Source organism: Hypanus sabinus, chromosome X1 (genome assembly GCF_030144855.1).
Source record: "Hypanus sabinus isolate sHypSab1 chromosome X1, sHypSab1.hap1, whole genome shotgun sequence".
NCBI classification, from domain to species: Eukaryota; Metazoa; Chordata; class Chondrichthyes; order Myliobatiformes; family Dasyatidae; genus Hypanus; species Hypanus sabinus.
In genome coordinates, this window is record NC_082738.1 from 53,285,352 (window position 1) to 53,309,912 (window position 24,561).

Below are 24,561 nucleotides of genomic sequence, written 5' to 3' on the forward strand. Positions count from 1 at the left end.
GTTTGCCAACAACTATATTATTTGAGATAATAATAGTAGCTGATAAGAGCAGTACGTTTAACGGAGCATACATTTGACATTGTTCCATTGTCAGAATGAAAAATTTGTAAACTGTATCCAAAATTAGTAATGGGTTGCAGTATGCTTGTAAAGGGGTAGATAGTGGTAGGCAGCAAGTCTCATTATCCAGGGGAGATAGTGGACAAAACAAATACAATAGCTTGTCACAAATGAATTATCAATGATTTATACAAATATCAGAATCATAAGTAAAAATTATAAATCATGCAGATGAAAAAAAACCTATGAACTAGTTAGGTGAGCAAAAAAGTGGCAAATTGAATTTAATTCCAGAGAACTCGAATGGGCCAATAGGAAGAATCTCTCCTCCTTTGGTTAACAACTATGAACTACAGAATTTAAGCAATTATAAGTAGGATTACAGTGCAGTTGAAAAAACAAATACTTTCAGGCAAAAGGCATTTGAGGCATGGAAACTATTTTTTGAAAAGATGCTGAAAGGAGAACCGAATATCTAAAGTGCATGGATGCACTTTAAAAAGTGCACTTTTTAAACTTTGCCACAGACCGAGAATTAATAAAACTGATTACTCATTTTTGACCAGCAGGGAAATAGCAGCTACATATCTGGCCTTTCCCTCCACTGTGAATTCACTCTTACTTAATTTTCCCTCAATATCTTGCAGCAATACCTTGAGAACCCTGGCTATTCCGTAATGAAGACCTGGTTAATCTGGTAGACCTGCGTGGCTGTCCATCACTCTCAGAGCTATCTGTATGATCCAGATCAGCAGAAAAGTCTGAATCTTCTGTGCCGTCAGAGCTGCTACCCGCCTGACGCTGGAACAGAATACATAATAGATTAACTCTTAAAACCATCAACATACTCTACCAAAATACATTTATACTCAAGAGTAATTGTTAACTGTTGAAAAGGTAAAAATTTGGCAGGTTAAATTAATATTGATTTTTAATGAAAATTTTGTGCAACAATAATGTGCAAGTCTTTTAACTTTGTTGGCCCAAAGTACAATCCAGCACAAAATAGTCAGATAAAATTTTCACCTCATTTTTAAACTGTCAATCACTTTTATCACTTTCCAAAATAACTACATCATGAAAATCTTCATAATTTGACACATATTGGCAAATCTGCCCAAAAGGCTCAAACGATGAAAAATACCATGGTTTACTGTTGTGAAAAAGGGATCACAGTATTGAGAGTTCACAGACAAGCTGTTCTAGTAGAAAATTAACTTAATTTTATATTTAACCATTTAAACCTACATTCACTGTACATTCAGATCTTGATGTGTACATTAGAAGCAAATAATAGAACAACCTGTTTATTAGTACTTGTCCTCCATATGGCGAGAGCAACATTACATCCTGATGAAGAATCTCAACTGTTTATTCCCCTCCATAGATGCTGCCCTGACCAGAGTTCCTTCAGCATTGTGTCATACTCATCACTAAATGCCTCATCTTCTGAACTTCTCCAGTTTTTGACAGTTGAACTCATCTGTTTCCTCCCAAAAGCTTTCCTCTTAATCTAGCTCAATGCAATTTAACTATAAAATATCCATTAACTGGAGCTCTCAAGAGACCTATATACATCCATGTACACTGCTGGCATGATTTGTTACTTTTCTTACTGCATTGGACAGACCACTCAGTCTATGCTGTGCCAGTCTTGGTACCATTTGATACTAAATATCCTCCTGTACATTTAAGAGATATCATACAGTAACGTGCCCTTCTGCCCAATGAGCCCACAATGCCCAATTACAGCCATATAACAACTTAACCTACTAACCCTACACCTTCATTTCACACTCCTAATAATTCTATTTGAACTCCAGGCAGTTTCAGATATGCAATTATAAATATTTCAGGATAATTTCCATCTCAGTCCATGAAGAAATAACACTGCTCCATGAAGACTCCTTTCAAAACTCTGAAGATAAATTAGATCATTGCCCTGAATACCCATTACTTATCCCTAGGACAACTACCAATGGATTGCAATTCCTTAAGCAAACCCAACAACAGCTTTGAAACTACACATCCCATTCTGACCTTGTTCCTGAATACTCCTCCAACACATTCTTGAAGCCGAAGTCCACAACAGAGGCTCTTGAGCTCCATAAACAATCTCTGAATCCCATGTGCCCTGATTGTACTTAAAAATAACTGCTACATTGCTTGCATATATCCAGCCCTCTATTCCCACATATCCTGGAGCAAGCCTATCTCTGACAATTTACTTGCTAGTCTACCCAAATGCCTATATTCTTCTGCCTTCAGCCCTCACCCCTCCCCCCCACTATAGAGACTCACGCCTGCATGCTTTCCCCCAATAAAGATTGAAAAAAAATCCTCCCACTTTTAGTAAGTACTTTATCATATATTTTGCATAAATTTTAAAATGTCTTCAAACACTGTTAACAAAGGCTACTCCAAAAAAAGTTTGATATTATTTGTCATCTGTCAAGAAATTATCCACAAACTTTTGCAAACATTTTTACATCAATTTTTTTAAAAAGAGATTGATTTTAAGATAAAATAAGACATCTATGTTCTTGAATTGTTTTGCCATGCGAAGTTTTAAGGGATGACCAATACTCTTAACAATATGCACATGCACCAAGAGATACTGGCTGAATCCGATAATATCCAGACATAATGGCTCATTTTGATTATAAATTTAACTGTACTTCATTAGGTTTTATTTGTTTATTGGGATATAGCGTGGAGCAGGCCCTTCCAGCCCTTTGAGCCATGCCACCCAGCAACCCCCGATTTAATCCTAGCCTAATCACAGGATAATTTACAATGATGAATCAAACTGCGAAACAGTACATCTTTAGACTGTGGGAGGAAACTGCAGCACCCAGAAAAAACCCACGTATTCCACAGGGAGGACGGAGAAGCTCCAGACGGTGCTGCAATAGAACTCTGAACTCTGACGCCTCTGTAGTGACCATGCTATTTAAAGATGCAGAACTTTATATGATATCAGAAATGATGAATGGGGAAACTACCACACCACAAAATATTTACTTCTAGAATGCCTCAAATCAACTTGAGAATGAGGCCCAACTTTGAAATACTAACAAAACAAAGATGGATCTCTTGCTTTCCTCGTGCCTGAGTCACATGTTCACTGTGCTAAATTATTAATAAGGGAACAGTTATTACCTTTCAACCTAAAACACCACTGGGCTGGGGAGGGGAAAATATGTCCAATGCAACACACAAAAAAATGCTGGAGGAATTCAGCATGTCAGGTAGCATCCATAGAAATGAATAAACAGGTGACTTTTCAGGCGGAGGTCCTCCATCACGACTGATGAAGAGTCTCTGCCTGAAATGTTGACTGTTTATTCTCTCTATGGATGCTGTCCAACTTAATGACTTCTTGCAACATTTTGTGTGTGTTGCTCTGGACTTCCAGTATCTGCAGAATCTCATGTTTAAAAAGGCCAAAACTCCTCTTTAACAGCTGTTATTGAAAGCCCGTGTAAATGAATATTATGAAATCAATTGATCATTGTCCATTCACAGTTAAATAGCCTAATTACAGAAGTGAGCCACAGAAACGAATAATGATTACAGCAGGCATCAAGAACCCAGCAGCACCATATCAAAAGGTCAGCAACAAGGATAATTCAATAAACAAATCAAAAGAGAGAAAATTAAGATCAAAAATAACTTTGTCTCTAAAATTTTCAGATTATAGGCATTCTTAAATTAGCCATTCAATGTAGTGCCCCAATCTATAAAGCCAATAATAAAATGTTGAACTACTGCTCAGAACAGAGTATTAAAATGAAAATATAAAATGCACAGATCAGGAAACAAAGGAAATAGTTCAGTTTCTTGACAAAATCAGAAAAGTGGAAGGTGGTAGGGATAAGAACTCTGGAAAAAAATGGAAAGCTTGGATTTATACTAAAAATAATTTGGCAATTGGTAACAAGAGTCTTCCACACTGTGAGCAACATATGAAACAGACTTCCACAGAAAGCACTGGAAAATGAAAATCTGACATTTAGATATAAACTGGATGCCAAAATTAACAGACTTCATCATCCTTCTTGAGTTTCAAATTAATGTGGGTTAAATAGCCCTCTTCATCCTGAATTACTCTATAGTTTTGGTGACTGTAAGAGTATACTTATCAATGAAGAGAATCTTTGGGTAGCGGAGGAGTTTCTCTATTCTACAAAATTATTCATTAACTATTATCCATAAAATGGTTAAGATAGGCCCAAATAAAAAGCAATAAAATTAGTTAATATTGAAACAAAAATTATCCTAATTAATTTCCAAGACAGTGTAATCAAGACCACAACTAAGAACACAACTACCCCCTCACCCCCAATCAGTAAATGGTTCTGGTTTGGGTGGCGGGGTGGAGATGCATCTCTACCAAAGGAGGTGTAAGGTGCTTTCCTCCCTCCGTCAACCTGCAGGTCACCCTTGGGGCTTAGCTTCCCAATCAGGGTCACATGAAGCTGGTAATGGATGGGCATATGAGCAGCTGGTGCATAAACAAGTCCTAATTATGTGACCAGTAATGCAATGCAAGGCAATTTCTGAAGAGCATTTATAATGGTTGGGGTTGTCCATCTTGTAAAGACACTGCTCAGAAGCTGGCAACGGCAAAGCACTTCTGAAGAAAAACTTGCCAAGAACAATCATGATCATAGACAGTTTCAACGCTTATTGCAGAGTGACATCTTCAGTTAGGAAACAGTATGATAGTATTGTATGATTTTTAAAAAAGCATGAAGTTTTGCTAAATGGAATAACTCTTCTCATGTTGAAACAATTGCACACAATAAAATTACACACCTCTTCCTCAATTCATTTAAAGTCAATCAAGGAAAAAAGAGTAAATGTATAAAATTGTTTTACTTTTTCACTTTTCTTTAAGTAGTATGCATAAACTGTTCTGTTAGGATGAAGTTGACCACAATTGAGATTACTAGCTGAGACAGCTAATAACATTGTAGGAATTAATGCACAACTTTATGGATCAGAGCATAAAATCAGATAAATGCACAATACTGTATATACATTTAAACTGAGTTAAGTGCAAGGTTATCTATTGTGAACTAAAACCAATAGTTCTGTAGTTGTATTTTAAAAGGATGAAAAGTTAAGAATGTCTGATAAACATCGAAGGTGATTGCAAGTTCAAAGTCATTTGGGGATTCATGTAAAGAGCTTTCTAAGTTAATTGAGAGGAAACCAAAAATGACAACAATCTAAGGGGCAAAACAAAAAGTTTTATTTTTGCTACTGGACAATTCCTCTGTTCCACATACAGAGAAGTACACAAATTTTTAGGCACTACAGTAAAAGACATTCAGTACTGCACAGATGAACTAGAACTTTAGTAGCTGCCCAAGAGTTGGTGGAGGTTAAAAATTAGAATTGATTGAGAACTTCAGAATTTTCAAAAGAATTTATGGCATATATGAAAGAGAAAATTTACAAGTGGACATCAGGGAGATGATCCAAACCAGAGAAAGAATGAATTAATAGAAAAAGTCTTAGAAACAGTGATTAAGCTTAATTACTCCCTCCTAAAAAGCAAAAGATGTCTGTTTAAATGCACCAGCTTTCTTAATTAAAATATAAAATATTGTTAAACATGGGTGAAAACACTTTGAAGCAAAATTAGATAGATTAGATTACTGTTTGTTTCTTGCACTTATTATATAAGTGCAAGACATTATATTTCTCACTCTTTTCAGGATATTTGAAAATGCATTACATAATTAAATACTTTAGAAGCACTGTCATGTCTGATGTACAAGACATAATGATTTGTCCAAAGCAAGTTTACACAAACAATTTGATAATTAACAAATAACCTGAATCTTGGATGAATATCATCCAAGCTTCAGGGGATAACAATATAATAGGATTCTTTCATTGCCACCCAAGAGGATATGGAGCCCTTGGCTCATTAAAAAGAAAATCTTCAACAATGCAGCACTCCCAACATTACGCTGAAGTGTCCAAATGGATCTTTCACATTCAAGGCTCTGGCTTGGGACTGAATCAGATGTGAGAGTTTAAATGGTGAGCTGAATGGCAAAATAGGTTTGAGATGAATGACTTATTCATTCCGAACACGTGAAATTGTATCAGGAACTGGAAATGTAAATCAAAGGGTGAAAGAATAGATGAATCATGCATAAAACATTCCAGTAGAGCAAAATATGGGAACAGTAAAGCAGGGAAGGAAATAAATAAATGGAAAATATTCTGTAGCTTAGAACTGTTTTAAGGGGTAAGCAACAGAAATTCTACCACACCATTTGAGCAAAATGACTGGAACTGCTTTCCAAGAGGCTCTTTCAAAAAACAAAGTATTGTTGATTTGAAAATCTAAGGTAAGGACAATTCTAGAAAATGCATCAGGTAAGTAGCAGCTAAGAAAAAGAATAGAACGAACATTTCATGTCAATGACATAAATTAACCGCATTTCTCCCCGATTTGCTTAGTATCTCCAGCATTCATTTAATTGTCCTTACATCAAGATAACATGCCAAACAATGTCACATGCCACTGCACAAGCAGGTTAAAAATTGGAGCCTGATAATGGATGAAGCAACATTTCTGTATGTTCCTTTTCCTGCCACACAAATAATAATGTGAGTTACTTTCTGTACTTACTTGTAAAGATTTGCTAACATTACAATACAACTATGAGACTTTGCTGGAAGAAAATTCAGGATTTCACATCTTTTTGCGACAAGCTCATAACAGACGACTCTCTTTTTTCTCTCTCCATTAAGTGTAGTTTGCTGCTGTTAAACTAGATATGCATCTTCTATTGTAAAGCATAATTACAGTATTTTGCAATATTAATGTGCCCAGCTAGAGTATTAAGGATCAGTGATCTCCTCATGCAAGATGTCTCCCTAATTGCTACATCTTAGATACCTTCGCGCCCTTTTCATGATATCCGAAAATTGAATTACCACAGAGTACCAGTAGCTGTTCCTCTCAGGTATACTACAGTCAATAGTGTTGGGGGTGGGGGAAGAGACAAATTGCAAGGGTAAAGCTGCAGCAACCAGGGATCTCTGGCACTGAGCTTGGCTCTGCGGCTCAGAACGAAAGGGAGAAGAGAACAGTGATGATACCAACGACATAGATCAGAAAAGGGATGAGATTTGGAAGAGAGAACATAGGAAGCTATGTAGGAAGCTGAAAAGCAGGACCACATGGGTAGTAATCTCCTGACTGCTGCCTGTGCCATGCACCAGCGAGGGTAAGCATAGGAGGATTTGGCAATTGAATGTGTGGCTGAAGAATTGGTGCAAACTGTAGTGTTTCAGATTTCTGGGTCATTAGGATCTCTTCTGGGGAAGGTACAACCTGCACAAAAGGGACAGGTTACACCTGAACCCGAGGGGAACCAATATCCTTGCGGTCAGGTTTGCTAGAGCTCTTGCGGAGGGCTCATAAGATATAAGGGCAGAATTAGGTCATTCAGCCTATCGAGTCTGTTCTGCCACTTTATCATGGATAATCCCGGATCCCACTCAACCCCGTACATCTGCCTTCTCACCATATCCTTTGATGCCCTGACCGATCAGCAAACGATCAACTTCCGCCTTAAATATACCCATGGACTTGGCCTCCACCACAGTCTGTGGAAGAACATTCCGCAGATTCACTACTCTCTGGCTAAAATAATTCCTTCTTTCCCTGTTTTAAAAGGTCACCCCTCAATTTTGAAGCTGTTCCCTCGAGTTCTGGATACTCCCATCATAGGCAACATCCACCTTATCTAGTCCTTTCAACATTTTGTAGGTTTCAATGAGATCCCCACACAAAGCTGCCAAATGCTCGTATGTTAACCCCTTCATTCCCAGAATCATCCTCTTGAACCTCCTCTGGACTCTCTTCAATCTCAACAAATCCCTTCTGAGATATGGGGCCCAAAACCGTTGACAATACTCCAAGTGCAGCCTGACTAGTGATTTATGAAGGCTCAACATTATCTCCTTGCTTTTATATTTTATTCCCCTTGAAATAAATGCCAACATTGCATTTGTCTTTTTTACCACAGATTCAACCTGTAAATTAAACTTCTGGGAGTCTTGCACGAGGACTCCCAAGTCCCTCTGCACCTCTGATGTTTGAACCTTCTCCCCGTTTAGATTATAGACTACACTATTGTTCCTTTCACCAAAACGCATTACTGTATCGTACATTTCCAAACTGCCACATTTTTCCTCCCATTTGTCCAATTCAGAAACAGAATTATCATCATTGGCATGTGATGTGAAATTTCTTAACTCAGTAGCAGCAGTTCAATGCAAAACATAATCTAGCAGAGAGAAAAAAATAATAAAAATAATAATAAGTAAATCTATTATGGTATACATATGTTGAATAGATTTAAAAACATGCAAAAATAGATACACTGCACATTAAGAAAAGTGAGGTAGTGTTCAAGGGTTTAATGTCCATTTAGGAATCATATGGCAGAGGGGAAGAAGCTGTTCCTGAATCACTGAGAGTGTGCCTTCTGGCTTCTGTACCTCCTCCCTGATGGTAACAGTGAGAAAAGGGCATGCCCTGGGTGCTGGAGGTCCTTAATAATGGACACTACCTTTCTGAGACACCACTCCCTGAAGATGTCTGGGTACTTTATAGGCTAGTGCCAAGATGGAGCTGACTAAATTTACAGCCCTCTCCAGCTTCTTTTGGTCCTGTGCAGTAGCCCCCCATACCAGAGAGTGATGCAGCCTGTCAGAATGCTCTCCACAGTACAACTATAGAAGTTTTTGAGTGTATTTGTTGACAAGCCAAATTTCTTCAAACTCCAAATGAAGTACTGTATAGCAGCTGTCTTGCCTTCTTTATCTGCATCGATATGTTGGGACCAGGTTAGATCCTCAGAGATCTTGACACCCAGGAACTTGAAACTGCTCACTCTTTCCACTTCTGATCCCTCTATGAGGATTGGTATGTGTTCCCTCGTCTTACCCTTCCTGAAGTCCACAATCAGCTCTTTTGTCTTACTGACATTGAGTGCCAGGTTGTTGCTGCAGCATCACTCCACTAGTTGGCCTATCTCACTCCTGTACACCCTCTCGTCACCACCTGAGATCTACCAAAAATGGTTGTATCGTCAGCAAATTTGTAGATGGTATTTGAGCTATGCCTAGCCACAGAAGTCCTACTGCAATTGCTTTGCTTCCTCAGCACTACCTACCCCTCCCACTATCTTTGTATCATCTGCAAACTTTGCCACAAGATCATCAATTCCATTATCCAAATCATTGACAAACAATGTGGAAAGTAGCGATTCCAATACTGACTCCTGGGAACACCATTAATCACTGGCAGCCAACCAGAAAAGGCCCCTTTTATTCCCACTCACTGCCTACTGCCTGTCAGCCATTCCTCTATCTATGCCAGTATCTTTCCTGTAACACCATAGGATTTTATCTTGTTAAGCAGCCTCGTGTGTGGCACCTTATCAAATGCCTTCTGAAAATCCAAGTAAATGACATCCACTGCCTCTCTCCTTTGTTCACCCTGCTTGGCTTAAACTAGTTTGGCAAGGAAATGGGAACCAGAGTGATCGGACACGTCAGAGGATGGTGCAGGTGGTGTAAAAAGTTAATGTAGCAAGTAAAGAGACTGAGGGAGGATTGGCAGTGGACTCCGCAAAACTGCAATCAGTAGCATGGGTTGAAATGCATCTATTATAATGCAAGAAGTATCAGGAACAAGAGTGAAGAACTTGGAGCATGGATCAGTACATGAAACTGTGATGCTCTGATCTTTACAGAGGCTTGACTGTTACAAAGCAAGAATGACTGCTAGATGTTCAGGGGTTTAGATGTTTCAAAAGGAACAGGGAGGGAGGTAAAAGAAGTGGTGGAATGGTATTTCCAATCAGGTACAATATCACAGCTGACTGTCTACTGAGTTAGTGTGGGTCAAAGTCAGAAACAGAGAGGAAGCAATCACTCCATTGGGAGTATTCTATAGGTCTTCCAATAGTGACAGAAACTCTGAGGAACACCTTAGGAAGCAGATTTTGAAAATGTGGAAAATAATAGGGTTGCTTTCATTCGTGACTTCAACTTCCCCAATATTGATTAACACCTCTAGTGCAAAAGGTGTAAATGGGGTGGAATTTGTTAGGGTTGTCCAGGAAGGATTCATGACAAGATATGCAGACAGGCCAACTAGGAGGGGCCATACTGCATCTGGTACCGGGCAATGAACCTACTCAGTTGACAGATCTTTGTGGGTAAACATTTCAGAGACAGTGACCACAACTCCTCACCCTTTACCATAGCCTTGGACAGAAATAGGAGCAGACAATATGGGGAAGTATTTAATTGAATCATCATGCAACGAGACAGGAATCTGGGAGTGTGAATTGGGAACTAATGTAATAAGGGAAATGCACAACAGAAATGTGGAAGATGTTTAAGGAGCACTTGCATATGGTTCTGGATAGGTCTGTCCATTTAGACAGGCAAAGGATGGTAGGTTAAGGAACCATAGTTAACAAGAGACACAGAACATCTAGTCAAGGGGAAGAAAGAAGTTTACTTAAGGTTTCGGAAGTAAGGATCAGACAAGGCTCTTCAGAGTTACAAGGTAGCCATGAAGGAGCTTAAGAAGGGACTTAAGAAGAGAGCTAGAAAGGGACTGGGGAAGGCCTTGGCTGGTAGGATTAAGGAAACCCCTCCAAGGCATTCTACACATACATGAAGAATAGGAGGATGATTAGAATGAGTTTAGGATTAAGGATAAAAGAGGAAATGTGCCTAAAGTCAGAGGTAGGAGGAGGTCATTAATGAATACTGCTTTAGTAATCACAGTGAGATTGATGAACTGCCCTTGACAAATGACAGCGTCGAACAGGATAATATGCTGGAACATGTCAATGTTAAGATAAGACCATGTGCTGGAACATTTGAAAAACACTAGGATAGATAAGATCCTGAGGCCAGTCAGGATATACCCAGGTTACCATGGGAAGCAAGGCAAGAGATTGCCATGCCTTTCGCGATCATCTTTACATATTCTCTGGCCACAAGAGTAGTACCATTGGATGGTAGCAAGTGTCATTCTCGTATTTAAGAAAAAAAGGTCAAGGGAGTCTTACAAGATTCTTAGAGACAACATTTATGAGCATTTGGAGAACCATAGTCTGATTAGGGATAGTCAGCATGAGAGGGGCAATTCATGCCTCACGAACCTAACATTCTTTGAGGAAGTGATGAAACAAATTGATGAAGGTAGAGCATCGGATGTAGTATGTGGATTTTAGTAAGGCGTTTGACGAAGTTTCCCCATGGTAGGCCCATTCAGAAGGACAGGAACAATGGGATCCAGGGAAACTTAGATGCAGTATATTGGAACTTATTCTGCCTGGCGGTCAGTAACAAGTGGTGTTCCACAGGGATCTGTTCTGGGACCCCAGCTCTTTGTGGCTTTTATAAATGACTTGGACAAGGAAGTGGAAGAGTGGGTTTATAAGTAGCAGATGACAGGAAGGTCAGTGAGGTTGTGAATAGTATAGAAGGTTGCCCCAAGTTAAAACAGGACATTTGATAGAATGTAGAGCTAGGCTGAGAAGTGAAAACGGGAGTTCAATCTGGAAAAATGTAAAGTGGTGCATTTAAAGGTTCAACTTGAAAGCAGAGTACAAGCAGAAGGCAGTATTTTTAACAGTTGAGGAACATAAGGATACTGGAGTCCACATCCATATAATCCAAAATGAATTCAACAGTGGCTGGATGGAAGATGCCAGAGAGTAGTGGTGGATAACTGTTTGTCCAGTTGGAGGCTGGTGACTAGTGGTGTGCCTCAGGGATCTGTACTAGGTCCAATGTTATTTGTCATATACATTAATGATCTGGATGATGGGGTGGTAAATTGGATTAGTAAGCATGCAGATAATACTAAGGTAGGTGGCATTGTGGATAATGAAGTAGGTTTTCAAAGTTTGCAGAGAGATTTAGGCTGTTTAGAAGAGTGGGCTGAATGATGGCAGATGGAGTTTAATGCTGATAAGTGTGAGGTGCTACATTTTGGTAGAAATAATCCAAATAGGACATACATGGTAAATGGTAGGGCATTGAAGAATGAAGTAGATCAGAGTGATCAAGGAATAATGGTGCACAGTTCCTTGAAGGTGGAATCTCATGTGGATAGGGTGGTGAAGAAAGCTTTTGGTATGTTGGTCTTTATAAATCAGAGCATTAAGTATAGGAGTTGGGATGTAATGTTAAAATTGTACAAGGCATTGGTAAGGCCAAATTTGAAGTATTGTATACAGTTCTGGTCGCCGAATTAAAGGACAGATGTCAACAAAATAGAGAGAGTAGAGAAGATTTACTCGAATGTTACCTGGGTTTCAGCACCTAAGTTACAGGGAAAGATTGAACAAGTTAGGTCTTTATTCTTTGAAGCGTAGAAGGTTGAAGGGGGACTTATGATAGAGGTATTTAAAATTATGAGGGGGGATAGATAGAGTTTACGTGGATAGGCTTTTTCCATTGAGAGTAGGGGAGATTCAAACAAGAGGACATGAGTTGAGAGTTAGGGGGCAAAAGTTTAAGGGTAACATGAGGGGGAATTTCTTTACTCAGAGAGCGGTAGCTGTGTGGAACGAGCTTCCAGTAGAAGTGGTACAGGCAGGTTTGGTATTGACATTTAAAGTAAAATTGGATAGGTTTATGGACAGGAAAGGAATGGAGGGTTATGGGCTGAGTGCGGGTCAGTGGGACTAGGTGAGAGTAAGCGTTCAGCACGGACTAGAAGGGCCGAGATGGCCTGTTTCCGTGCTGTAATTGTTATATGGTTATATCCCACAAAGTTGGCACTCAAGTTGATAGAATGGTTAAGAATGCATATGGTGTGTTGACCTTCAATAGTTGGGGGAATGAGTTCAAGAGCCACGAGATAATGTTGCAGTTCTATAAAACACTGGTTAGACCAGATTTGGAGTATTGTGCTCTGTCTGTTCACTTCATTATAGCAAGGATGTGGAAACTTGTGAGAGGGTGCAGAGATTTACCAGGATGCTTCCTGAATTAGGGAGCGTGTCTTATGAGGATAGATAGAGTGAGCTAGGGCTATTCTCTTTAGAGAAAAGGAGAAGGTGACTTGATAATGATGTACAAGATGATAAGAAGCATAGACAGAGAGGACAGCCAGAGACTCACTCCCCCCCCCCCCCATGCAGAAATGGCTAATATGAGGGGGCATAATTTTAAGGTGTTTGGAGGAAACTGCAGTGTTGGGGGGGGGGGGGGGAGGAGTGTCAGAGGTAGGTCTTTTATTTTTAAATAGTGGTGGATATGTGAAATGTGTTAGTAGCAGATACATTAAGGACATTTAAGAAACTCAGATAGGCACATGGATGAAAGCAAAATGGAAAGCTATGAGGGAAGGAAGGATTAGATGGATTTTTAGAGTAGCTTAAAAGGTTAGCTTAGCGCAATGTCATTGGCCAAAGTGCCTGTACTGTGCTGTACTGTTTGCTTCTATGATGACAATGTCCTGCTAACAATTAAAACTGGTTCAAGGTAAACAAAAACACACATTTATAAAAACAACACACTTAAAATGCTGGTGGAACACAGCAGGCCAGGCAGCATCTATAGGGAGAAGCACTATCGACATTTCGGGCCAAGACCCTTCATCAGGACTAACTCAGGTACAGAAGGGCCAAATCTAGTAATGATAGCTCTGACAACCTTGTGTCTCTGGTGGTGAAGCTTCACAAGATCATAACCTGAGAGGACCGTTAGTCCTGACGAAGGGTACTGGCCCAAAACGTCGACGGTGCTTCTCCTTATAGATGCTGCCTGGCCTGCTGTGTTCCACCAGCATTTTGTGTGTTGTTGTTTGAATTTCCAGCATCTGCAAATTTCCTCGTGTTCACACATTTATAAACTTCCGTACAGAAGGTAGCTGATACAAACATAGTAAAATTTAGATGGACAAGAGGAAAGTAGACAAAAATAAAGACCAAGATTTAAAATTCAGCAATGTTCAAACCAGAAATGCCACCAACTCTATTTTAGATTCATGCAGGAAGCAAGGTTGGAAATTACATGTTACACATGTTTAAAATAAGGAGGGCCAAATCTAGTAATGATAGCTCTGACAACCTTGTGTCTCTGGTGGAGAAGCTTCACAAGATCATAACCTGAGAGAAAAGGAGGTAAACTGAGGAAACTGATAAGCACATGAAACCTTGCATTTCACAAATGATGGCTCTCAGTTCAAGAGCAGCATCAGTGTACCATGGTCAAAACAGTGGTTACAGATCAGCTGGACAATTTAGAGAATGTCATAGCCTCAAAAAGGATGCAAAAATTTGTTTGAATGGCATTAGGTATAAGAAGCTTTAAAAATGTAGAAAGACGAGGGGTCATATTGCCCTTTTCATAGCAAACAAATTTAGTAATATCTTCAAGATTCATGAGTTTTAATTGTGTAAATTGAAGGAAATTGGCCATGGCAGAAGGAGTGAAAAACAGATTTAAAATTGATTGGCCAGTACATTTTGCAACTTTCAAAAGGGAACCATACAAACAGTCGAAAACAGAAAAAAAACAGACCAACAGGAAAAAACATGGTGTGATCTAACTGAATAACGCTCAAGGAATGAGTGAGATATGGGATTATAGACTTCTGTGCTTGTGCCCCAAAATTCCACGGAACTAAATGCAGATGCCCTCAACACCCAAATAGTATAGTATTAATGCATTTACATAAAGAATTTGATTTGTAGCACAATTGTAAATGTAATTTCACAAAACACTTGTGAAATGAATTTACACCATTAATTCTTAATTCAAAGATATTTAGCCTGATATTCAAACAGACTGGCACAATCCTAATCAAAAGTATACATTTGGTATTTTTGGTGTTTATTTTATTCCAACAATTTAAGAGTCAGCATCATTAAGTAATTTTAGTAATAGTTCTGTTTCCAAATTACTACTTTAAAAAATATGAAATTTAATTCCTTTACTGCTGCATTTTTAACCCTGCTTCCCCCTTCCCCAAACACATAGATAGACACAATTGTCCATACCTGCCTCCTTCGATCACTGTCCATTTACTCACTAGGCTTCCACTTCACCTTGTTAGGATGCTTCCTGAGGGAACACAATCGGCATGGTATGACTGCAATAGTGAAAACATGCCCCATACATGGTTCCTAACTCTGCATGAACATATAAACTAGAGGAGCAGATAGAGGGTTATTTGATCACAGCGATGATGAGAACAGCATGAGGGAAAACTATTGGGCATATTTTAACATACAAATAAAGACTGTTCGACATCAGAACACAATTCCATTCCCAGAATATAAGAGAACTTTGGAATAGGCTTAAGATTTATATAGAAACAGTATTACATCAAATTCCATCAAGCAAGCACTGAATCTAGCTCTGACTGAAACAGAGATCGCGTCACACAAAAGATAGGTACTGCAATTCATTTTCAGGATGAGGGCAACTGCCAGAAGCAATTTTACTTTCATAAGTCCACATTATGACTGCCCAAATAACTTTGCAGTTTTCTTAAGTAATTTACAGGATCTGAACATCAGTCGCCACTGCTCTTTCTTAAGTGTCCTATTACCATATTGCTAAGATTCTAATTTCCATTATTAATGCAAAAATCACACGCTAAAGCTAAATAAGAGATTTATCAGTTAAAGCTCTCATGCTATTTCCATGATGTAGAGTTCCAACTAGCTCTATTACTAAGGAAACTGTTGTGAACACAGGTAAATAAGCATAATAAGTAAAATTGCAACAGTTTTGAAGTTTCAGTATTGGAAAAGTTTGAAATAAAATGTTCATCACCATTAACAGAAGACACAACTCATGTAATTAAAATAAACTTCATGCTGGGAGGACCAGAGAGCATTTACATAATGCACAAATTGGGGGCAAGGAGTTGGGAAATTAGAGACAGGAGAAATGTCAGAAGTAAATCAAAAATGTATACTGGAACTTTAAAGTTGATACCCCCCCCCCCCCAAAGAAGGCAAATGGCACTATAATGTCAATTAGTTTGTGAATAGTAGAAATGAAGGATCACAGACAAATGGAAAATTCCAGCAGCAAGTGCAAGAACAGTAAGATGAATGTTGCTGAGTTAAGATGTGCAAGTATTTTCAATGAGAAGGAAGATCTGCTTCAAGTATGTTGATATTCTCCCTTTATGGAATTATTAAACACACAAAGTAGAAATATATATCCAGAATCTTGCTAGGATTAGCAAAAACTTAAGAAGCAAACCAAGCAGGAAAAATACTATCAACAATCATTAAGGTAAAAAGATGAAAGAGCATTCTCAGAATATTGCAACTTCACACAAGGATGGTTGAGCAAAAAGATGAAAGAAGAAAAATAAAGATTAGCAATATCCCAAAAGCAACAGGATGGAAACAACTACCCTTTGAATAGTCCACACGGAAATAATGGCATTGCTATCATGCCAGATGTATGTTCTTAAAGGAATAACTAAACATAAAATACCAAGGATAACTACTAAACAAAAACATGCAAGGCAGCAGTTGTGATAAATACAGTCGGCCCTCCTTATCCGCGAGGGATTGGTTCCGGGACCCCTCTCGGATACCAAAATTTGCGGATGCTCAAGTCCCTTATTCAACTCGTCTCAATGCGGTGGACCTTAGGACCCGGCGGCAGAACTCTAAATCCGCACTGTTTCTGTTCACGAAAATAATCATGATCACGATTGAAAAAGTGGAAATAATAAAGCGATCGGAAAGAGGTGAAATGCCATTGGTCAGTAGAAAAGCGTTAGGCTATGTTGATCAACGATCGGAACAATTTTAAAGGATAAAGTGAGAAAGGCTCTGCCCCAATGAAAGCTATAATTATTGCTAAGCAACGCAGTGGTTTAATTATTGGGTTTTTGATCCTCCACATCAACCCGGCACGGATGGAGAGCCCACTCGGGAGTGGTCCATCACTCGATCGAACTCAGGAACTTTCGTTCCCAAGCCCGGCACTGAAACATATGTTCTTGAGTGTTTTATTTGCATAGAAAGGTAAAATATGTACTATATACTAAGACAAACGTTTGACTGACACTAAATAAAACCAGATGTACCTGTTCTGATTTACAGTAAGAGAACTTCCGATTTTTTTTTTATTCCGATGCACGATAACCCACGCACATCCTCCCGTATACTTTAAATCATCTCTAGATTACTTATAATACCTAATACATTGTAAATACTATGTAAAATGGCTGTTATACTGCATTGTTTCAGGAATAATAACAAGAAAAAAAAGTCTGTACATGCTCGAACAACAAGTGCTGGAAGAGCACTTCTGGGCTTTCACAATTTGCAGTTGGATGAATTCGCGCATGCATAATTTGCGGATAAGGAGGGCTGACTGTGGTGATAAATAGAGGTATCAGTATATTGAACAGACTTGTTTGGTGCCCAAGTTCACCAAGGATTACAATGCAGGTTTCACTATTGTTGCATCACTTACTACGTAAAAAGGATGGAACCAGGAAACAGAATACAACTTTATAACAATTTACTAGTGGTCCTCAAATTGGATTCTACAGGGTGTTACAGATATATGGTAGAGTTTACAACAAACTTCTAACAAAATCTGGGTATACAACTTAAACAAAAATATCAGAGTATGAAATTGCTAGCAAATACAGAATTTAATGTCCATCTCAAATTGTCCATGAAAAGATAATGGAGAGCTGTCTTCTTGACACTCAACAGACCTTCTGGGTAAAGTATCCCTTCAGTGCACTTCAGCCAGCAATTCAGAATTGTGACCTCACAATGATCAAGGACCAGAGATATATTCCCAAGTCAGGATGGTGTGTGTGATTTAGAAAGAAACCTGCAGTATCTGTTACCCTCATCTTTCTTGTTGGCAGAGGTTGGTAATTTAGTTTATTAATGTCTCACATACCAAAGTGCAGTGAAAGGCTTGTCTTGCATACCATGCATACAGATCGATTCATTGCAACAGTACAGGGTAAAACAATAATAGTGCAGAATAAAGTCTTGGTTACAAGTGCAGCACAAATAAACCATAAAGTGCAAGGTCAAAACAAAGTAGGTTGAGATCAAGAATCAATTTTATTGCACTAAGAAACCATTCAATAATCTTATAACAGCAAACCAGAAGCTGTCCTTGACCCTGGTACAAGCTTGGAAGGAACTGCTGGACTGCAGTTTTTTTTTAAATTGTGACAGTTCATAATATTGCCGTGGTATTCCAGATCCAGAGAAATGAATGCTTAGGGTGGTTGATGAAAATGCAAATCAAGCAAGTTTTCTCCAAAATGGCAGAGTTTCTGACCCATTATTAGTGCTGCACTCATCCACGCTTTAGGAGAGATATTCCAACAGATTCCCGACGTGCATTGTCAATGAGGGAGACTGAGGAGTCAAGACATGGATCACTCACTCATGGATACCCAGCCTCTCGCCTCCTCATAGTAACTTGCTGTTCTAGTGAATTTACTGATCAATAGTCACTCCCAGGCAACTTTTGGAGGACTTGAATATCAAGAAAATGTGGCTGAGCAGATACTCCTTTTTTCATTCAAATTTTCAGCAAACATTCCCACTTCAGCTTCATTATGGAGGCAAATCATTAATGAAGAACTGAAGACACCTAGCCAAAGATCACTGCCCTAAGGAGTTCTTGCAGTTTTGTCCCAAGATGAAGAGATTCTGCAGATGCTGGAAATCCAGCAACAAACACAAAATGGTGGAGGAGCTCAACAGGTCATGGAATTGAATAAACAGTCGAGACCCTTCATTAGGCAAAAGTAAGCTTGCCAATTGCTAATGATGTAATCAAATGTACATGCTTGCCAAGGTGAATAGAATCCAGAAATTCCCCAGACCAATTTTCTGATGGGCAGGACTTGCTCAGGAAATGGATACCACTGCATTAAAAAGCATGCACTAAATAAATTGCATGTACCTTAAAAGTCCAGTTTCTAGGCGGTTTGAAGCTTTCAAAAACCCACTTAAACAAGGTACATAAATACATAATACAAAATACTTTAAATTTCATAAATCCAGTTCAGTAATGAGAAAGTGGTTATGTATTTTTAAATTATCATTTATTATTTAAAATTGGGGAAACAGTGAGGAGAAACTGATAAAAATTATTGGTTTAAATCATTATTGATTTCTCACCTACAACTTTAATTTAAAAAAAATTAAGTATACCAAGTGTAAATACATCACAGAATTCAGTCAAGATTTTTACAAATTACATTTTGAAATACTGTCCAATAAAACTGTTTCAAAAAGGGTTGATAGGTAGCTTGAGAAAAAGAAACTCAGTAACTAAACAGTTGCAATTTGTAGCACAATGTGGCCAAATCACACAAACTACCCAAAGCAGAAATTCTTAGCCAACTTAAACTACAAAAGGAGGAATCTGCTAACTAGAGCTACAGATCAGAAGAAATTATGCTCCAACAGAAACACAAGAGATTCTGCTGATGCAGGAAACCAGTAACACACACAGAATGCTGGAGGAACTGATTAAGGGTCTCAGCCCAAACCGTCAAAAGCTTATTTCCCTCCGTAGATAACTGTCTGACTTGCTGAGTTCCTCCAACATTTTGCAAGTTAAACCATGCTCAAAAGGTCTACTACATAGGGAGTACAACATGGATAAATGCAAGGTCATCCACCTTGGAAGAAAAACAGAAGATTAGATTATTATTTAATTTAAAGATTGCAGCATGCTGTTAAGCAGAGGGACTTGGGAGTGCTGTTGCACACATCTCAAAAAGTTGATTTGCAATGCAACAGGTTATCAAGAAGGCAAATAGGATTGTGGAAATGTAGTTTACTTACAGTAACAAAATAGCATTTTTGTCTGTAACAATATGTACCAAAGGACTTCGCTGATAGTGTCTGTGCAGCACTTTGCTGCTGGAACTCAAGTCCTTGACAAACTGCAGACCAGCAGATGCATTACTGGAAGAATGCCAAATACAGTACACTGATTAAGCAGAAGGACAGAATGCACCCTTTCCTTGAACTGAGGCATTGGTAGCTACACTTATGTATAAAGGAATTACTGTGCTGTTTGTTTTGTTTTTAGGCTATCATCGGCACTTGTGCGGTGATGGGCTCCCCTTGCTGCAAGTAAAATAAACACGCTTCTAATTGATTCACTCTAAGTTCATTGTTGCTTGTTATAGGCCATAGTAAAAAGGTGCTTAACAGAACTTGGGAGGTTTCACCAAGATCACGTGTTTAGGCTTTGGGAGCTGACCAAAGGGGATTCCGGTGACTTCCTGCTCCCAGGGAAACTCTAGCAGAGGAACAATCACCAAAAAGCAAGATTACTCTTTGGCCTTTCCAGGTAAGTAGCAAATATGAGTTATGCCCCCTCTCCCATTCTATACAAAGTTCAAAGTAAATTTTATTCTCGAAACATATATAGGTCACCACATACAACCCTGAAATTCCTTTTCTTGTGCGCATACTCAGCAAATCTATAGAATAGCAACTATACAGGGTCAATGAAAGATCAACCAGAAAGCAGAAGACAACAAACTGAGCAAATGCAAATATAAAAAGCAATAGATAACTAGAAAGAGAGATAATGAGATAAAGAGTCCTTGAAACTGAGATCATAGGTTAAGGGAATATTTCACTGATGGGGCGAGTGAAGTTGAGTGTAGTTATTCCCTTTGGTTTAAGAGCCTGATGGGTGAGGGGTAGTAACTGTTCTTGAACCTTGTGGTGCGAGTCCTGAGGTTCTTGTACCTTCTACCTGATGGCAGAAGTGAGAGAGCATGAGCTGGGTGGAGGGGATCTGTGATGATGAATGCTGCTTTCCTATGACAGTGTTTCATGCAGATATGCTCAATGGTGGGGAGGGCTTTACCCATGAACTTGCTGGGCCAAATCAACTACTTATCATAGGATTTTCTGTTCAAAAGGCATTGGTGTTCCCATAACAAGCAGAGATGCAGCCAATAAATATTCTCTCCATTACACATTTATAGAAGTTAAAGTTTTAGATGTGATGCTGAATCTCTGCTGACTCTTAAGAAAGTAGAGGCGCTGCCGTGCTTTCTTCGCAATTGCACTTACATGTTGGGTCCAAGTCAGATTCTCTGAAATATTAACACCCAGGAATTTAAACCCTCTCCACCTCTGATCCTCCAATGAGGACTGGCTCACGTCTGGTTTCCCTTTCCTGAAGTCTATAATCAGTTCCTTGGTTGTATTGACATTGGTGTCATAACAACCCCTCACTCACTCAGCCAGATTTTCAAACTCCCTCCTACATGCTGATTCATCTCCTTTGATTCAGCCAACAACTGTGGTGTCATCAGCAAACTTGAATATAACATTGGAGCTGTGCACAGTCATAAGTGTAAAGCGAGTAGAGCGGGGGGGGAGCTAAACACACAGTGCAGTGGTGCATCTGTGCTGATGGAGATCGTGGAGGAGATGTTGTTGCCAATCAGAACTGACTGGGGTCTGCAAATGAGGAAATCCAAGATCCAATTGCAGAAGGAGGTATTGAAGCCAAGGTCTTGGAGTTAATTAGTAAGTTTTGAGGGGACATTGCAAGTTGTGCTGTCTATTGAGCATATCAGTTTCTCTCTCCGCAATTCCAATGCTTTTGGCACAGCAAACAGAAATGTATGGGTATCAATAATTAGATTTGACTAGTAAGAGCATTAGGGACACACCAAATAAAATCTAGCGTCAGTGACACACTAGTAAGGATAATAACTGGAATATGTGGATAGTCTACTAATGTCCTGAAATCAGGCCCAGTGGAGGTTAGCATAGGGGATTAGGATTTATGTCATAATTTTCTACTTTCTCCGGACATGCCTGTAAACTTGCGTAGAAGAGATTCATTGTGTAAAATAAAAACTACTATTACCTACACTACTGAGGGACTTAGTGTGTGTATACCAGAGAGCCATTGTGGATTATTCCATTTCCGGAGTAGTCAACCTATTTTGCATAAGTGGCAGGTTACTCAGTACCCACTTATCAAAGAGTCCGAATTTTTTTTTATATGAGAGTGCTTTAAAAGCGTCCAGAGATTTCTCTAGATCCTGTTTAGACCTACAACTTAGTGACACTGTTATCTTCACAGTATGGGTTATTATGACTCAGTTGGAAATGACCATTTTATGCATCAGAAATTAGACTTTATATTGCTAAGAAAATTGGTCTCTATATTTTTGAAATGTACATGGGTAATTCCAGTATTGCAGCAGCAAAGCAACTCCCCCACAAGGTTCAGTTGAGAATACAAGATTGGGAGAACAGGGAATCACACCTAACTCCAGCAGTTTCTAGAGGTAAGGCAGCAAAGGACCTTGGACCAGTGGTCAAAGGTCTGCAAGGACTGCCACAAAAGACCTAAAAAAAAGCTGTAACCAACATGATGGTCTTTGGTGCCAACCAGATGGACGGCCTGTGGCTCCTTCAGAATTGTTACCATGGATTGCCTGCTGTGCTCACAAGTTCACACATGCAAGAGGGGATTGATAGATCATATGAATCAGACATGTCTCTAGTTTATCGCAGAATGTATTTTACAGAATCCAGGGAAACTAGTGAAGATGCAAGGATCTCATACACCACCCTTTCATGTTTTCACAGATGGATTTTATACAATTACCTCCATGTGAAGGCCATACAGTGCCTATAAAAAATATTCACCCCTCCCATCCTTGAAAGTTCTATCGTTTTACAACATTGAATCACAGTGGATTTAATTTGGCTTTTTTGACACTGATCAACAGAAAAAGACTCTTTCATGTCAAAGTGAAAATAGATCTCTACAAAGTGATCTAAATAAATTACAAATATAAAACACAAAATAATTGATTCACCCCCTTTTTAAAATAACACCAAATAATCACTGGTGTAGCCAATTGCTTTTAGATGGAGATCTGTGTACAGTCAAGCTGTTTCAATTGATTGTAGTAAAAAATACACCTGTATCTGGAAGGTCGAACAGCTGATGAGTCAGTATCATGGCAAAAACTACACCATGAAGACAAAAGAACTCTCCAAGCAACTTTGTGAAAAAGTTACTGGAAAGCAAGTCAAGAGGTGGATACAAGAAAATTTCCGAGCCACTGAATATCCCTTGGAGTACAGTTAAGGCAATCAAGAAATGGAAAGAATATGGCACAGCTCTAAATGGACAAACAGGCAATCCTCAAAAACTGAGTGACCGTGCAAGAAGGGGACAAGTAAGGGATGTCACCAAGAAACACATGATAACTCTGGAGCAGTCACAAGCTTCAGTGGCTGAGGTCAGAGAGACTGCACAAATAACTGTTGCCCGGGTGCTTCACCAGTTACAACTTTATGGGAGACTGGCAAAGAGAAAAGCACTGTTTAAAAAAAAACTCACATGAAATCTCAGCTAGAGTTTGCCAGAAGGCATGTTGGAGACTCTGAAGTCAGCTGGAAGAAAGTTCTATGGTCTGATAAAACCAAAATTGAGCTTTTTGGCCATCAGACTAAATGTAAGCCAAACGCCACACATGTGGGGATGCTTCACTGCAGCAGGCCCTGGAAGGCTTGTGAAGATAGAGGGTAAAATGAATGTAGCAAATTACAGGGAAATCCTGGAGGAAATCCCTGATGCAGTCTGCAAGAGAACTGCAACTTGGGAGAAGATGTTTCCAGGAAAACAATGACCCCAAGCATAATGCCAAAACTACATAGGAATGGCTTATAAACAACAAAGTTAATGTCCCGGAGTGGCCAAGTCAGAGTCTAGACCTGAATCCAATTGAGAATTTATGGCTGGACTTGAAAAGGGCTGTTCACTCATGATATCCATGCAATCTCACAGAGCTTGAGCAGTTTTGTAAAAATGCATTGTCCAGATGTGCAAAGCTGTTAGACTTATCCAGACTCAAGGCTGTAATTGCTGCCAAGGGTATAGCTACCAAATACTGCCTTGAAGGGGGTGAATACTTATATAATCAATTATTTTGTGTTTTATATTTGTAATTAATTTAGATCACTTTGTCAAGATGTTTTCACTTTCTCTGTTGATCAGTGTCAAAAAGCCAAATTAAATTCACTGTGATTCAATGTTGTAAAAGAATAAAGCATGAAAACTTCTCGGGGGTGGAGGGGGGGGGAAAGGTTTGAATATTTTTTAAATAGGCACTGTAAATATGTATTGGACATTATTGCATTATTGATGTTTTCCATGATGGGTTGAAGCATTTCCTTGTAGAAAGAATGATGCAGTTATAGTAGCTAAATGTATATTAAGGGAAGTCATCCCGAAAATTCAGCATCCCTTAGAAACTATCCAACGACTACAGTACCCACTTTACTGAGAAGGTAATAAAAGCTTTGCTGATAGACCAACATTTCCATTGTAGCTACCATCCTCAGTCATCAGGCTTAGTAGAATGAATAGAACCACCAAAAACAAGGAAACTAAATT

At 39.0% G+C, this 24,561-nt stretch overlaps 1 protein-coding gene across 3 annotated transcripts in view; it reads right to left on the reverse strand.

Annotated features, from left to right (window-relative positions):
• The window catches only part of kat7b (K(lysine) acetyltransferase 7b), a 96,625-nt gene that overhangs the window by 66,610 nt on the left and 5,454 nt on the right, over positions 1–24,561 (reverse strand). For 2 of the 3 annotated variants that reach the window (XM_059956600.1, XM_059956602.1), the window contains exons 2-3: positions 15,141–15,204; positions 714–861 (exon numbers count right to left, since the gene is read on the reverse strand). In XM_059956600.1, coding sequence (XP_059812583.1) covers positions 714–861; positions 15,141–15,164 — 172 coding nt within the window. In that variant the 5' untranslated portion in view covers positions 15,165–15,204. The remainder of the gene's footprint in view (positions 1–713; positions 862–15,140; positions 15,205–24,561) is intronic. The other variant, XM_059956601.1, reaches the window with a different exon arrangement.